Raw genomic sequence first — 18,040 nt, forward strand, 5'->3', positions numbered from 1 at the left:
TTTCATAACGACCAGTCCGATCTGGGAACCTTCTTTGTATTTGGCTTGGTAACGATGTGTAACTTGCTTTGTATAACATCTGTACTGCTTGGAACTCAACAATGTCACTAAACTTCATGATCTGTGATTTGAAAAGAAAAAATAGATTTCATGCCCCTGCTCCATAACAACACCCTCTATCTGAACTGCTTCCTGAGCATTGGAAATACAGTTGCCGAATATCATCATTTTGCTTTTACTCAGATTTAGAGATAGTGTTTTGTTTGAACCACTTGTTGACACTCTTGAGTTCCAAGTTAACAATTTGACAGAGTTGTTTTAAATCGTCTCCTGAAGCAAAAATATTTGTATCGTCTGCAAACAAGCTGAATCTAAGAATTTGAGAAGTTATACAAATGTCGCTTGTGTACATATTAAACAATTTTGGGCCCAGAATGGAACCTTGAGGTAATCCACACACAATTTGTAGAAAACTCGACTGATAATCACCGATTTTCACATTTCACTGTTTTCTATTTTTTAAGTAACTGGTACCCCACTGTAACCCACTTACAAATGTTTTAACCATTGTTTGGTTTTTCAGGTCTGGATTTGTCTTGAAATAAACAAGTCTTGGGCTCATCTTGTGTGTTGATCTCTGTCACAGCGGCCCAGCCTGGTTACTGTGGTGGAGTGGATTGACTACGAGACTCTGGCTCTCCTCTTTGGCATGGTGAGAGAACCACATGAATCCTTTGCTTGATTTGTTTTACTCAATCAGATCAGACACTCATACTTGAATACAAAATGTAATGTCAATAGAAACGTATATTCTCAATAGAACATTTGTCGAGGTTTAACATTTTGTTGACTCGAGTTTGGGCAGTAAAGTTTTGCTCTTGTTCTTGTTTCCAATGTTGTTATTTTGGCTGAATCCTACTGTGGCCTGAAAGTGCAAAACACTGCAACCTTCAGAAACACTACCAAATACAAAAAACGCTACTAAATAGCGAAAACACTACCAAATACAAAAAATAAATAAAAATAAAGCTGCAAGCAGCGTTGGCCGGGACCTCGCTCCACCTGGGGGCTCTGGCCCGTCGGGGTGGACTCGATCCGGGCCTCTGGCCTGGTGAGATACCGATCAGAAAGACATTTGGAAGGTTTTATTTTTTCTTCAAAAAATTACTTTTATTTTGAAAAATCTGAGTCAAAATTAGCTAATTAGCTTGAGATTCATGACTGCAGCACCCCCATTAGGCCACCTACCAAATTTCAGCTCAATCGGATAATGTTTGTTAGCATGCTAACTGGCATGCTAGGCCGCGAGCTACTACAAATACAAAAAACACTACTAAATAGAGAAAACTCTACTCAAAAGAGAAAACACAAATGCAAAAAATACTACTAAATAGAGAAAACATTACCAAATAAAGAAAACACTACTAAATAAAGAAAACACTACCAAATAGAAAACACTACTAAATAGAGAAAACACTACTAAATAAAGAAAACACTACCAAATAGAAAACACTACTAAATAGAGAAAACACTACCAAATAGAGAAAACACTACTAAATAGAGAAAACACTTACAAATAGAGAAAACACTACTAAATAGAGAAAACACTACTAAATAGAGAAAACACTACCAAATAGAGAAAACACTACTAAATAAAGAAAACACTACTAAATAGAGAAAACACTACTAAATAGAGAAAACACTACTAAATAAAGAAAACACTACCAGATAGAGAAAACACTACCAAATAAAGAAAACACTACCAAATAGAGAAAACACTACTAAATAGAGAAAACACTACTAAATAGAGAAAACACTTACAAATAGAGAAAACACTACTAAATAGAGAAAACACTTACAAATAGAGAAAACACTACTAAATAGAGAAAACACTACTAAATAAAGAAAACACTACTAAATAGAGAAAACACTTACAAATAGAGAAAACACTACTAAATAGAGAAAACACTTACAAATAGAGAAAACACTACCAAATAGAGAAAACACTACTAAATAAAGAAAACACTACTAAATAGAGAAAACACTACTAAATAGAGAAAACATTACCAAATAGAGAAAACACTTACAAATACTTATTCTTATTCTTATTAGTCAGCCTAAACAGAAGCGTTTGTTTCTTACTTTGTGGTATGAAACATGTGAAAGAGTGTGTCTTTACCCTAACCCTCTTCAAAATATTCTCATGGGAAAGCACCAAAACCTGTTTTGAACCCTGAATTACAGTTTCTCTTCCTCTGCAATGGACAAACCAAAAAGGCTTGTATATAAACCAAAGAATCAAAATGTATTTTACATTCTGTATTTTACATACAAATAAAGGTCAACAGAGGGACTATTCTTTTATGCAATAAAGAGTAAAAATGACGATGACATAAGTGATTAGACCATCATTTTGCCCATGTGTATATAGAGATGTGAAGAATTTTCTTGTATGCCCTATGGATCAAACTTTGGAAACAATATATTTCAACAGAAAACCCAAAGTGGGGAATTTACTCAATAATAAATTCTCAAGTTGGTGCATCGTGTGACGTTCAGGACTGCGTCAGGCGTTTCAGCTAAAAATTACAACTGTGTTGAACAACTGATGGACTAAAAGACAGATTATTAAGATATTCTGTATTTAGTATAACCTCTTCTGCAATGCATTTTACACACACACACACACACACACACACACACACACACACACACACACACACACACACACACACACACACACACACACACACACACACACACACACACACACACACACACACACACACACACACACATGCGCATGAGCGCTGCAGCACTGTTCATGCTGCACTGTTTAACATTTCTTATAATTCGTAAGAAGTTTGCGCGCAAGTTACAGAATCCAAACATATTTATTGATTGTAATCTCACTTTGCTGCCACTGTTTTGGTAATAGTTGAATGCTTGAACACATTTACAAATAGAGTTATGATGACTGTTCCTTTCCTGAGCTGTTTGAAAGATCAGGGTGACACAGACTGCTGTTCTATAATGGGTCATTACTGTTTCTTTGTAACGTCTACTTTACAGATGGTGCTGGTGGCAATTTTCTCCGAGACTGGCTTCTTTGACTACTGTGCAGTAAAGGTGAGTTGTCTGAAAAAAAAACAACCCGTAATTAATGATCCATCTGGATATTCTGTAATAGCAGCATTGAAAGTAATATATGCAGTAGAATGAGTTATTTTAAGGTACATGAAGGGAAACGCACAGTGTGATTTTTGTTTTGTGTTTTCATGTTTACCTTTGACCAACTGAGTGACAAGTGTATGAAAAAAAGTTTGTATCTCTGAAGCTGACAGGCTTTGAGCTACTTCTGAATTTAGCACAAACGCATAACAAGTCTGTAGTTTTCATTTTGACTTATCCGACATGATCAAGATTCAGGAGGACTATTGCACCATCAGGTGACCCGCCACAGTTTGATGTCTATCTTTACATCCTGACCTACAAATACAGGACAGGGAGAGCTGACAAAAAGGACATTTACTTTGTTTGGAATAGAAGGTTCAGGAAAGTAGGTCTTTGAAACGAGCCGGATGAAGAATAATGTCATTTCCAGTTCAGCTGCTCAAAAAGTACAAACTGACGAGTCACAGATGCAGTTTTACAAAGTTACAATGGTGTGTTGGGAACGTGATGGACCTGAAAGCAGACCGAGTTGAGAGTTCAGTTTAACTAGTTTATTGACTTTACCAAAGTCCGCAGACGTCGAGTCCAGGAGGGCGAGGCGAGACCGAGGTCCAAAAACCAGCAAAGAGAAGAAATAACGTGACCATGACAGGACTCGCTGTCTGTGCACAAGCAAACTGGAGGATCTGGCAGTGAGAGAGCAGGAGGGAAGGGTGTAAAGAGGGGGTGACACAGGTGATGCACATGAGGCGAAAGGGCACAGAGGAGAAGATGATTAAATCATGCGAAACACGAAGGGAGACACATGGGAGCAACAGGCACACAAACACACATACATGAGTTGGGACAAGTGCTGTGACAGACCACACTGGGAATCAGACAGGACAGACGCTGACCTGACATGCTGGGGAATTTGTAAAGAAAAATAGAAAGTGGAATTTGTAAAATATATATATAACCTTCATTTAATTTCAAATTGTTCAAAGACCAAAAAAATTTAAATGTTGCAGCAAAGCAGCAAAGTTTTACACTGATCTGATTTGATATTGGAAACACATTCATGACATTTTTCATCATTGTGATGTAAAAATGTGGAGGACATAATTTAATTAGATATTTTGAGCAGGAAAAAGGTAAAACAGTTCAGGAATGATGTTTTTTGACATACATTTGCAAAAGAAATTATGGAAGTGCCTTATTTTAAATACAGTGCAGTACATAGTATTAGAAGAGTCAGGAATCAAGACAAACATGAAAGCACACAGCTGAACGATAACATAGATGGTTATATCCTTCTTCGGCATTGCCATGGAAACAAACATTATTCACTGCATTGGCATTACTGAACACAAATGCTAGTTAAACCCCCGTGGCCAAAGAAGGAATCAGATATGAAAATGATCCTGCTGCTTTAGTTGTAGATGTTTTTTTTATTTATTTTGCAGGCCTACCAGTTATCTAGAGGAAGAGTTTGGCCCATGATCATCATCCTCTGTCTCATCGCTGCCATTTTGTCAGCCTTCCTGGACAATGTCACCACCATGATGCTTTTCACACCTGTTACAATAAGGTAAAGAGCAGGACAGACTTTGAAATCTTACTGATTGTATGTTCTGTGGGAAATGTAATTGAAAACAATTTTATGTTTGACTCATTATTGACTTGTATAACAAACAAAAACGACATATCAAACACTAACAGTCAAATGGTTTTGTATTGGCTCCCCCTTGAACTGCTACCTTATCGTGGTGGGGGAGTTTCAGTACCTGAATGATCCTAGGAGCTCTGTTATCGGGGGGCTTTATGCCCCCCAGTAGGGTCTCCCAAGGCAAACAGGTCCAAGGTGACGAGTCAGACTAAAAGCAGTTCAACACACCCCTATGGAGAAAAAAACCAAAGAGAAGAGAGACGTCGCCTGGCAAGGTTCAGCCAGGCCTGGGGTTGGGGCTCGTTTGCGAGCGCCTGGTGGCCGGGCTCTTGCTCGCGGGACCCAGCTGGGCTCAGCCCGAGGGACGACGCGGGCCCCTCCTCCTCTTCCTCCTGTGGGCCCCCCACCCACAGAGACCACTGTAGGGGTCGGGTGCAGTGTGGATTGGGTGGCAGTCGACGGCAGGGGCCTCGACGACCCAATCCCCGGACACAGACTCTGGCTTTTGGGACATGGAATGTGACCTCGCTGGGGGGGAAGGAGCCCGAGCTTGTGAGGGAGGTTGAGAGATACCGTCTAGATATAGTCGGGCTCGCCTCCACTCACAGCTTGGACTCTGGAACCCAGCTCCTCCACCGGGGCTGGATACTCCACTTCTCTGGAGTTGCCCGCGGTGTAAGGCGGCGGGCTGGAGTGGGCTTGCTTATTGCCCCGCAGCTCAGCCGCCATGTGTTGGAGTTCACCCCGGTGAACCAGGGGGTCACGTCCCTACGCCTTCAAGTAGGGGACAGGTCTTTGACTGTTGTCTCGGCCTATGGACCGAACAGCAGCTCAGAGTACCCAACCTTCTTGGAGTCCCTGGGAGGGGTGCTGGATAATGCCACAACTGGGGACTCCATTGTTCTCCTGGGGGACTTCAACGCCCACGTGGGCAATGACAGTGAGATTTGGAAGGGGGTGATTGGGAGGAACGGCCTCCCCGATCTGAACCCGAGCGGTGTTCTGTTATTGGACTTCTGTGCCAGTCACAGTTTGTCCATAACGAACACCATGTTGGAGCACAGGGGGGTCCATAAGTGCACGTGGCACCAGGACACCCTAGGCCGGAGGTCAATGATAAACTTTGTGGTCGTGTCATCTGATCTCCGGCCGCGTGTCTTGGACACTCGGGTAAAGAGAGGGGCAGAGCTGTCAACTGATCACCACCTGGTGGTGAGTTGGATGCGCTGGACCGGGAGGAGGCCGGATAGACTCGACAGGCCCAAACGTGTTATGAGGGTCTGCTGGGAACATCTGACCGAGCCCTCTGTCCACGCAGTTTTCAACTCCCACCTCCGGGAGAGCTTCTCACAGATCCCGAGGGAGGCTGGAGACAATTCTCTTTTCTACCCCTCCACCTACTCCTTAGCCCTCCACCTCCGCCTCTGCCTTCACCTCCAAAACGAGGGCAAAGGCAAAGGGTAAAAGTTTTAGCCCTTAGATTTGGGACACCCCTCTCCCTCTGCTCAACCCCCCCCCTCTCCCTCTGCTCAGCCCCGCCCCTCTCGCTTCATCTCACATTTTTGACATCATAATACTGCGGCGTTACATCAGCAGAGCTGAGCCTCGGATGTTAGTTGATTTTCCAGCAGGAGCGTCGTCCTGCCGTCCAGAATTCCCCGTGTTGCAGCAGCTTGGCTGCTTTGTTTCGTCTTCCGCCTTCCCACATCAAGGTGAAGAAATAGACGGAGACAAAAACCTTCAGTTTTTGCGCTGTATTTGGACTTCAGAAATATTTCCTCATTCAACATGCAAAAGCGGAGGATCTTCCTTGTTTGCTCTGGTCCCTGTTTTCAAAACACCATATTAGAAGACTTTGGAACTCTACAGTGTAATAATAAAATGTTATAAACAGTCTCTACCAAACAAAGACACACGGAAGCTTCATACGGCAGACGGCAGCGCTACTGCCGTTCTTACTAGTATAAAACATAACAGGTTTATATAGCTTTAGAAGTATTTATGTGAATCTTACTAGTATAAAACACAACAGGTTTATAGAACTTTAGACGCGTTTATATGTGAAATGTGAGTCCTTCGGTGCCAGGTCCTCATACCCCTCTGTTTAAAGTGTGCATCTGTTAAAGCTCCATTTAGAGGGGTGAATAGCCCTTCCCCTCACCCCTCCGCCTCTTCACAGTAGTGAAATGGGACACCCCTCAGACCCTCGTGAACTCGCATTTCAAAGTGGTAGGGGTAAGACATGGTCCATGTTCTCCACTTCCATTGTCAAAGCTGCTGCTCTGAGCTGTGGCTGCAGGGTCTCTGGTGCCTGTCGTGGCGGAAACCCCCGAACCCGGTGGTGGAAACCGGAAGTAAGGGATACCGACAAGCTGAAGAAGGAGTCCTATCGGGCGTTGTTAGCCCCCAGGACTCCCGAGGCAGCTAACAGTTACTGGCAGGCCAAGCGAGCCGCAGCCCGGGCTGTGGTGGAGGCAAAAACTCGGGTCTGGGAGGAGTTCGGAGAGGCCATGGAGGAGGACTATCGGTCGGCCCTGAGGAAATTCTGGCAAACCATCTGGCACCTCAGGACAGGAAAGCAGTCTTTCACCAACACTGTTTACAATGGAGGTTGGGAGCTGTTGACCTCAACTGGAGATGTCATCACGCGGTGGAAGGAATACTTCGAGGACCTCCTCAATCCCACCACCCCGTCTTCCATTGAGGAAGCAGAGGCTGGGTTCTCAGAGGTGGACTCATCCATTACCCAAGCTGAAGTCACCGAGGTTGTTGTGAAGCTCCTCGGTGGCAAGGCACCGGGAGTGGATGAGATTCGCCCAGAGTTCCTTAAGTCTCTGGATGTGCAGGGACTGTCGTGGCTGACTCGTCTCTGCAACATCGCGTGGTGGGGGGGGGGGGGACAGTACCTCTGGACTGGCAGACCAGGGTGGTGGTCCCTCTCTTCAAGAAGGGGGACCGGAGGGTGTGTTCCAACTACAGAGGGATCACACTCCTCAGCCTCCCCGGGAAAGTCTATTCCAGGGTACTGGAGAGGAGGGTCCGGCCGTTAGTCGAACCTCGGATCCAAGAGGAACAATGCGGTTTTTTTGTCCAGGTCGTGGAACACTGGACCAGCTCTATACCCTCCACCAGGTTCTCCTGATGGTGGAACACTGGACCAGCTCTATACCCTCCACCAGGTTCTCCTGATGGTGGAACACTGGACCAGCTCTATACCCTCCACCAGGTTCTCCTGATGGTGGAACACTGGACCAGCTCTATACCCTCCACCAGGTTCTCCTGGTGGTGGAACACTGGACCAGCTCTATACCCTCCACCAGGTGCTTGAGGGTTCATGGGAGTTCGCCCAACCAGTCCACATGTGTTTTGTGGATCTGGAGAAGGCGTTCGACCGCGTCCCCCGAGATGTCCTGTGGGGGGTGCTCCGGGAGTATGGAGTCCTTTTTCACTGGTTCTGTTCATCACTTACATGGACAGAATCTCTAGGCACCGCCAGGGGCCGGAGGGGGTCCAGTTTGGGGACCACGGGATCTCATCTCTGCTTTTTGCAGATGATGTGGTTCTGTTGTCTTCATCAAACCTGGACCTTCAGCGTGCACTGATGCGGTTTGTAGCCGAGTGTGAAGCAACTGAGATGAAGATCAGCACCTCTAAATCCGAGGCCATGGTTCTCCACCAGAACAAGGTGTCTTGCCCCCTCCAGGTCGGTCGAGTGCCCTTGTCACAGGTGGAGGAGTTTAAGTATCTCTGGGTTTTGTTCACGAGTGGGGGGAAAATGGAGCGTCTGCAGTTATGCAGATGTTGAATTGGTCCATCATGGTGAAGAACGAGCTGAGCCAAAAAATCTATATTTCTTTGACCTATTGCAATCTAATCGCCGCTAATGGGCTTTCTTGCTCCTCTCTGATCTCCCAGGCTGTGTGAAGTGCTTAATCTGGACCCCAGACATGTCCTGATTGCAGAAGTAATCTTCACCAACATCGGAGGCGCCGCCACAGCTGTCGGAGATCCACCCAACGTGATTATTGTGTCAAATCAAGCGCTGCGCAAAGAAGTAGGTACCTTCACGGCTCTCTGCTGAAACACACATTAATACACCAAGACAGCTCAGCTCTGTGTGACAAGACACATGAAACACACAACTTTGACTCCAAACAGTGGAGAGCAGATTGTCGTGTCCATCCATACAGATGATGTGATGCTGGCAGGTGAGCATGACTGGAAATTGATTTGTTCCAAATATAAATTCCAGATACAAATTCAGCCATCAACTGTTTAGATCGTTTCTTCTCTCTTTTGATAAAAAGTCTCATATGGGTCCAACACAAAAAGACTGAGATTACAAACACAAACAATAGACTTCTAGTGTTGCCACGGTTACCTTGAAAAAGTAATCTGATTACTCATTACTAGTTACTCATAAAAAGTAACTTAGTGACATTACTGATTACTTGTTTTTAAAAGTAACTAAGTTAGATTGCAAGTTACGTATTGTTAGTTACTTTCAGCAGCTGCCGACCCCCCCACTGTGTCAAGATAAAAATAACAAACGTTTTTTATATATCTGGAGGAAGTGTCTGGGGGGAGGGAAGTCTGGGCAACTCGGCTCAGACTGCTGCCCCTGTGACCCGGCCCAAGATAAGTGGCAGATAATGGATGGATTGATGTAGTTGTAGTCTGTTGCATTATTTATCTGTTTATTTTGATATTTATCTTTTTGCACTGCCTGCTCTATGCAGCCTTTTAATTGCCCCCCCAGGGACAAATAATGTCTTATATTGATTAATTGATTGATTGAAAAAGGGGGATGGGGCTTCCTGCAGATATTAGCCGCTAATATCCTACATCGTCCCGAGATTGACTGTATACATTTCACGGACACGCCCCTGAGTGTTGTTCCTCGTGGACTCCAACCCCTGCTGTTCTCCTCTGTCAATTACATCCTCACCATCTGTGTCCTCAAGACTAAACTCTCTTCCTGCTGTCTCCTCACCCTCTAACATCCAAATCGTTCATGTGGAGACTGTGTCTGTTCCACAACCATTTTACCAAAGACAAGATGATTATCTGATGATTAACTTCTTCATGAAGTTAAACAGTTCTATCATAGCATCAGGTTTAACTAATCTCAGGTAAAGCCCAGTTGTTGTTCCCACTTCCTTGAAGGAGTTCAGTTGTTGTCCTGCTGGAGGGAAGCTGGTGTCTTCTCCTGTAGTTAGCACCTCCTGCTAACTGTGGTTGCTGGTTCTGCAGGCTGAGGAGAAGAAGATGAAGTTGATGTTTCAGGAGTCCTTCTTTGCAGCTCCTGGTTGTTCCTTTTGTCCAGACTGAGGAGCTGGTCGCTCAGGTCTGTGATGGTTTTCCTGCTGGTTGAGGAAAACACAAAGAAGTTCTGTGAGACGTCGTTTCCCTGGTCCGTCCTGGAGGAACTGCTTGGTTTTCCTGGTTGATGGGAGATCAGACTCTGGGTGCTGGTCTCTGGATCAGGGGAAGGTCTGACCCTCGTGGTGGGTCAGCAGAGGAGTGGAGGAGTGAAGGCCCTGGGTGCAGGCCTCTGGTGTTAGCTGTATGCTAACGCTGGGTGAGTTGAGCTGCTGGGAAGCAGCTCTTCCCACAGTGTTCACAGGAGAAAGCTCGCTGCAAGGGAGAGTATGAGACTGGTTTCGCAGCCTTTTGCTGCACGGGTGTGGATTCGAAGGTGTCGAATCCTGAGAGCTTCAACCAATTAGTGACTGGCTGAGTGCATGGGGGAAGCGTCTTGTGAGCAGAAAGTGTAGGAAGGTCCTGCAAAAGGTCCCCCCCCCACTGGGTATGAAAGACAATCACATTCCTCGGTCAGAATTCATATGTCAAGACAGTGTATCATGACAAATTTAAATTGTCTTTCCCTAGAAATGAACAAACTTTCTGTGGTCCTGTGAGATCCCAACATAGGCCAATATCCAACCTTCTCTTTATTTCTAAAATCTTTTAATTTAAGAAAAAATGACTTACTCCTGTCAGGTTTTAGATCTCCTCATAGCACAGAGAAGCTCTGGTCAACGTTGCTAATGATCTTCTCATGGCCTCAGACTAAGGACTGGTCTGTGTTCTCGCTTAAAGGTACGGCACTAAACTGGTTCCGATCATATTTATCAGGCAGGTTCCACTTCGTTCATGTTCACGATAACTCTTCAGTCCAGACTGAAGTTAAACATGGAGTTCCACAGGGTTCTGTCTTAGGTCCCATACTTTACTTTATACATGCTTCCTGTTGGGAATATCATTAAAAAACACTCCATTAACTTCCATTGTTATGCAGATGACACACAAATCTATTTATCTATGAAACCTGATGATAATAACCAACTTTCTAAACCAGAAGCTTGTTTTAAAGATATAAAAGATTGGATGAGTTGGAATTTCCTGCTCCTCAACTCAGATAAAACTGAAATTATTACATTTGGGCCAAAACATCTGAGAGACAAATGATCTAAAGATGTAGTCACACTGGATGGTATTACTTTGACCTGCAGTACCACTGTGAGGAACCTGGGAGTTATTTTTGACCAGGATTTATTCTTTAACTCACATTAAACAAATCTGCAGGACTGCCTTTTTTGTGTGTGGGTTTGTTTGAAGGAAGGAGCGACAGGTTCTGTTTACTAATAAAGCGCATTTGCAGACAAGAAACTTGTCCTGCGAGATGCTACAACAGTAACACACAGTGACTTTAATACTTTACTCTGACTTAATTTAACTTTAATCTGATTACTGATTTGGAAATAGTGACACATAAGATTGCTCGTTACTGAAAAAGGTGGTCATGTCAGAGTCATGCGTTACTAATTAACATGTTACCAGCATCACTGTACACTTCAAACAACAACTCTTTTTCACTGCAGGACAAAAAAGTACAGAAGATGCTTCAACTTCAGACCAAACGTCTTGAGAAATTGACTAATGTAGTGCACAATAGTTTTAATTATAAGTATTGCACAGTGTAGCAGAAATATGAGATTATTGCATAACTTTGAGATGAGAGGTGTAGTGTAGGGATGCTCGATATTGGCTTTTCTACCGATATCCGATATTCCGATATTGTCCAACTCTTAACTTAACTTAACTTAAATTATGGAAAAAAGTGCCATATTTATTTAGTGTTAGAGAGAAACCTCAACAACAAACTCAACAACACCACAGACAATATAAAAAAAAGGAAGAGGCATATCTTCAGTCCATTAGTTGTAAACAGTCAATGAATGAATAACTGGCCATAGCTTGTCAAATAATATACTCAAACTGGGCTCAATCTCTTTTAAGAGTAACAAAATAGTGCAAATATAAACAAGAAAGGCACAGAAATGCTCACAAAATTAAAACAGCCCTCCTTTAAAGTGCAACAAAAACAAAGACTGAAGTTGACTCGTCCATATAACTGGTCTATTTCTTTCCCCATGTCCTCATGTGTAAGAGGTAGATTGTTCTGTATGAATACAAGCATCTCAGCATCTCAGCAATGTATGAGATTTCTCTTCTCATCAATGATGTGGGCACCAGTGCGGAACACTGGTTCACTGTCAACACTGGTACAGGGTGCAGTCAGGTACTGGTACCAGTGCTGAACAGTGGTTCACTGTCAACACTGGTGCAGGGTGCAGTCAGGTACTGGTACCAGTGCTGAACACTGGTTCACTGTCAACACTGGTGCAGGGTGCAGTCAGGTACTGGTACCAGTGCTGAACACTGGTTCACTGTCAACACTGGTGCAGGGTGCAGTCAGGTACTGGTACCAGTGCTGAACAGTGGTTCACTGTCAACACTGGTGCAGGGTGCAGTCAGGTACTGGCCCAGCAGGGAAGAGGGCCTGGTTGAGCCTCCAGTCCTCCACGGACATTTCATTCACCGGGCTTCTCCTTCTTAGCCACGAGTCGAGCGTGTTGTATTTGCTGTTGTTAAACGTCATCAAGCGCGCGCCCGTAAACATCCCATGCTGCGTTCATGCAGACTCGGAAATTCCAATATCGGTTGTAAAAATCCGATACCGATATTTCCAAATATTACATTTTTAAATCAATATCGGCCGATAATATCGGCCCGCCGATATTATCGGACATCCCTAGTGTAGTGTAGTGATGACAGCTTGCAGGAAAACAGTTTGACAGAACCTGTATGTCAGCATCCACAGACAGAATAGTCCATGATGTTGGTGTGAGCTCTGGTCAATCGGTGTCTGGACCTCCAGCCCTGGACAGGAGGCATTGAACTGTTCTGAGGCCTCAAAAGGCGCAGTTACACTGCACCTTCTATCGCGGAGCGGGGTGGGACAGGTGTTCGCTTGCTTCAAATTTAAAGTTGTGGATGATACAGAGAGAACCTGCGACTGCAGGGTACTATTTCCCGCCGCATATCTGCTGCGGTACCCGGCACAGAGTAACGGGTCTGTGAGGAGGAGCAACGCTGTCTGCTGATTGGTCATGACCATCGCTCCTCTTGACTTGCCTGCAATATTGTTGTTGTTTACATGCATTACATGTTTACATGCACAGCTTTGCACTCACTGGTTGATTTCTAAATCAAGGGTTTATTGAAATGTCGGCGCAGCACAACATCATGACCTTTTAGCAAGGTCGTTAAAAGACCAAGATGTTGTGTCCTCCTCTCAGGAACCGGAGGAGGATATTCAGCAGGAGCTGGATGGAATGCACACATGCGTGTGCATGTGATAAGTGGAAAGGTAGTCGCAGTAAAACCAAATTAGATTTTTGCCACATCATAAATGATAGAAAATAAAAATATCTCAACTGGATATTCTATTAGAACTGGATAATATTAAGAAAAAAGTCAGTTCTTTTTCATATTCCCAGACCACCTGAGGTGGTGCTTTCCACGCTGGATGTTCCATCTCGTGCATGCGCAGTCCGAGTAATTATATCAACAAAGTCATGACCCCCGGATGACCCGGAGAGACTATATCTACCGGCGTCATCAGGTAATCTGTTCCTTCTATCTTCTCGCGATTGCAGTTACGATACCAGGTCGGTGTTTTGCTATTCAGAGCTTGTCGCTGGTAGCTTTGTAACTGTAAGGTTAGCGCAGGGGTGGGCAATCCTGGTCCTGGAGGGCCGCAGCCCTGCATGTTTTCCATGTCTCCTCACATCCATACAGCTGACAGCAATTAGTGGCTCCTTGTCAAGCTTTCTGCAGAGCCTCATCATGATAACAGGTGTGTTTGAGCAGGGAAACATCGAAAACGTGCAGGACTGCGGCCCTCCAGGACCAGGATTGCCCTCCCCTGGGTTAGCGCCTTGAGCATTCTCGTCCGCTTGAAACTGCGACTCGCTGTTTTCCTTTTTGAAGTGTGGCTGAGGTACCACAGTCTGCGGCAGGTGAGAGTGCCACTTGACTAAAGTGACCAGTTTGCCAGGGAGCTGCTGGAGGTGGTGGGTACTGCACACGTATTGTCATCGGCGGAGATCGCCTGGTGATTGTGTGCTCCTAGCTTCGGTACTCCCGTCCTATACTGTCTCGTGTCAGATCTAACAAGAGCCTCTCTTTACACCCCCATCCGAATTTAACCAGAGCCATGGAATTGATCAGCTAGTCTCTCAATGCGATCGACCAAATTTTTACAACACAACGATCAGCAAAGGAGAGCCTGCATGTCCTGATGGGACGTCTGCAGCCGGATACATGCTGGATTCCTGGGGTTCCTGGAGGTCCTGGAGGTCCCTGGGGTTCCTGGAGGTCCTGGAGGTTCCTGGGGTTCTGGAGGTCCTGGAGGTTCCTGGAGGTCCCTGGAGGTCCTGGAGGTTCCTGGAGTTCTCTGTGTTTGGCCATTCTTTCCATGGAGGATGTGGAGGACCTCTACATATTGGGATTCATGATAGCAGGTTTGCTGCTGATTGGAGCTGGAGGCTTTCTGATCTATCGCAAAGTTGAGAAGACGCTAGCAGCCGCATTGGGAAGGCTGCCTGTCGTCACTGAAGGACTGTGTCGAGCATTGAACGCTCAGACTCAGGTGATAAACCAACTCAAGAGTACGACTCTTGAACGTTTACGTGAAATTGGATCGATCTTGGAGGATATTGGAACTCGGTTGGGAAGCTAAATCTTGCCACAATTGGAGCAGCATGCAGACCAGAGACACTCGAGGTCTACAGATAAAGCTGAAGCGCCTGAACGAAAACAAACCTAATCTACAATTCGGAATCCAAGACACCCAGTCGCCAAGGGTGTGTTTTGTCTTCAACTCTCCTGGATGTGAGTGTGGAATGAAGGCTCTGACCCCCCCCCCAATCCCCCTTCCTCCACTTCCTCCCCTCATCCCATCCTCCCCTTCCCGGATACTTCGGCCCACTGGAATTCACCAGTACCTTTCACTGCCTTTGCTGCGCTCCCCCTCCCCAACTCCAAGCAGAGGCTGTGGGAGGAGATATGGCTGCGGCCGATGCGCCGAAACACCTCCCCCTCGCGGCGGGCTGCTAAACTAGCCTTCACATATCCCAAGTGCTGTCTCGAGAAATATGGTGTAACCTGTCTGTGTTGATGCTAAATGTGCCTGAGGTGGATTCACCCCCCCCATTTACAGACTGAACTCCTTAGAGCTCCTTAGAGCATAGTCTGTAATCTGCGTCTTTTTCTCCCTCCTCTCCTCACCTCATGTTGTCCTTCTTTCCCCCAAACTTTCTATGCATTTTTGTTATAGCTGTTACAATGACAATAAAGACGATTCCAATTCCGATTCCGATTCCGATTCCGGATCTGAAAGATGCATACTTTCATGTTTCCATCACAGGCAGTTCCTTAATTTTATGTTCATGAACCGGGTTTATCAGTTCAAGGTTCTGCTGTTTGGGCTCTCCCTGGCTCCACGGATATTTACCCGGAGCATAGCAGCTGCTCTCTCACCATTACAGGCCAGCGGAGTAACAATACTCCCCTATCTGGATGACTGATGTCATTTCCCCAACACGCGAGCAGGCATTGAGGGACACTGCAGCTCTCCTCAGTCACGTGGGAAATCTCAGCCTCAAGGTGAATTATCCCAAGAGGTGTTTCCAATGTGGCAGCCTCCTGCAGTATGGCCTGATCCTGCGGCTCATGGGGATGCTTGTCTCGGCATCCATGGCTCGACCACTCGGGCTTCTTACACTGCACCCCCTTCAGGTATCTGTGAACAGCCTACAATTGGACCCCAGCACTCACCGGCTCAGTGCCGCCGTACCCTCCGACCCTGGAGGGTGAGGGCATACTTTATGTCAGGTGTACCCTTGAGGAGGATATCCTCCTGGCGGGAGGTTGTTGAGACAGATGTCTCTTGTTAGTTGGGGGGCAGTGTGGCAGTCCAGGACTGCCAGGGTGCTGTGGAGTACCCAGCAGAAGCGGTAGCACATAAATGTGTGGGAACTTCAGGCTGTATTCCTGGCGCGTATGCATTTTCTACCTTTTCTAAGAGATTGGCATCTTCTTGTCCGGTCGGACAATACCTCAGCCGTGTACCATATCAACCACTAGGGCAGCACCAGATGTTTGGCGTACCTGTGGGTGGCACACTGGCTTCTCACGTGGGCTCACCTCAACTTCCTGAGCCTCCGGGCAATGCATGTTCCTAGTCTCGGGAACACTGCCGTGGATCTCCTCTCGTGTCAGAAACCGCCAACCGGGGAGTGGAGACTTCATTCAGAGGTGGTGGCCGTGATATGGGCCATGTTTGACAGAGCAGCAGCAGACCTCTTTGCCTCAGATGCAGCGACTCACTGCCCAATCTGGTTCTCTCCGAGGGAAGAGACCAGCCTCGGCCAGGTATGTGGCCAGGTATGTGCCAAGGCATGCTTCCCTCTAGGGAAGCATGCCTTGGCACATACCTGGCCGAATGGCCTAATATATGCATTCCCTCCACTCCCCCTCATACTAGCAACACTTCACAGGGTCCAGCAGGGTGGTCACCACCTGCTTCTGGTTGCCCCAGGGCCAGGGAGACCATGGTTTCAGCTGTTGCTCAAACTCCTGCAGGTAACACTGTGGTGTCTTCCAGAGAGGAAAGACCTCCTGTCTCAGGTCAGTGGATGCACATGGCACCCGAATCTGGGTCGCCTGAAGCTGTTCTTGTGGCCTCTATAGTTGAGGACCTGCTTTTGGTGTCCTGCGATTGGTCAGTTGCCCACATGATTTTAAAGTGCTTAGCACCATCCACCAAGTTGCTGTACACTAACAGGTGGAAGCTATTTGTGGAGTGGTGTAACTCTCACAATGAGGTGCCAGAGACATGCTCAGCGTTGGCAATACTGCATTGCCTGCAGTCCATTTTTGATGGAAACAGGACTACTTCCACCCTCTGAGTGTATGTGGCTGCTATCTCGGCCACTCATACCAAGGTCGATGGCCAGTGAGTGGGATCGCATCATCTGGTAAAGCAGTCTCTGAGAGGGACTCAGAGGCTCAGAACGCACTGGGTCCAAGAGCTGCCATCATGGAACTTGCAGCCAGTTCTTCAGTCTCTTTCCCAGCCGCCATTCAATTCACTGGAACGCACTGATTTAAAGTGGGTGTCTCTCAAGGCAGCCTTTCTTCTTGCTGTGGCCACAGCAAAACGTGTGGGGTCAGTGAGGCAGGCATGTCTGCGCTGGAAGGCTGATGGCTCTGGAGTGAGTCTTCGGCTAAAATCCTGAATTCTTACCCAAGCGGTTACCCCCTCATCATGTGAACCAGCCTATCGAGTTGGCTGCCTTCAATCCTCAGGGCTCCTCAGGGGGGAAGGGTGAGCTGTCAACACTGTTGTGTCCTGTGCGGACGCTTAAGGTGTACATGGAGGCAACAGTGAGCCAGCGAACAACATAGTCTTTTCGTCGACCATGGAGGCTGGAGAAAGGGAACCGCACTTTCTAAACAGAGACTCTCTCACTGGGTAGTGGAGGTCATCCAGTATGCTTATCGTGCACTGAACATTCTGGTGCCTCAGGGTATAAAGTGCCATTCTACTAGAGCAGGGGTCGGCAACCCGCGGCTCCGGAGCCGCATGCGGCTCTTTCGTCCCTCCACTGCGGCTCCTTGAGCCTCTGAGCGGGAGGTAAGGAGGCAAAGCCACCCAGAGCTCAGTCCCGCTACAAAGAGTGGAGTAAAATGTAGGCGGGTCGTGAACGACTCAGCGATGTAATATTGCGCAACAATAATGGATGAAGAAGGTAGAATTGCGGCTGCAGGTCATGACAGCGGCTCAACTGGTGTCTGAAGCTGGGA

At 46.3% G+C, this 18,040-nt stretch overlaps 1 protein-coding gene across 1 annotated transcript in view; it reads left to right on the plus strand.

Moving 5' to 3' along the window:
- oca2 (oculocutaneous albinism II) overlaps positions 1–18,040 on the plus strand; it is a gene marked incomplete at its 5' end in the record, with an annotated part of 99,546 nt that overhangs the window by 33,200 nt on the left and 48,306 nt on the right. The window contains 4 exons of the mRNA XM_080506048.1: positions 647–712; positions 3,073–3,129; positions 4,620–4,744; positions 8,738–8,876. Of these exons, the coding sequence (XP_080362174.1) occupies positions 647–712; positions 3,073–3,129; positions 4,620–4,744; positions 8,738–8,876 (387 nt within the window). The remainder of the gene's footprint in view (positions 1–646; positions 713–3,072; positions 3,130–4,619; positions 4,745–8,737; positions 8,877–18,040) is intronic.

The sequence above is a fragment of the Blennius ocellaris genome, assembly GCF_963422515.1.
Source record: "Blennius ocellaris genome assembly, chromosome: 12".
NCBI classification, from domain to species: domain Eukaryota; kingdom Metazoa; phylum Chordata; class Actinopteri; order Blenniiformes; family Blenniidae; genus Blennius; species Blennius ocellaris.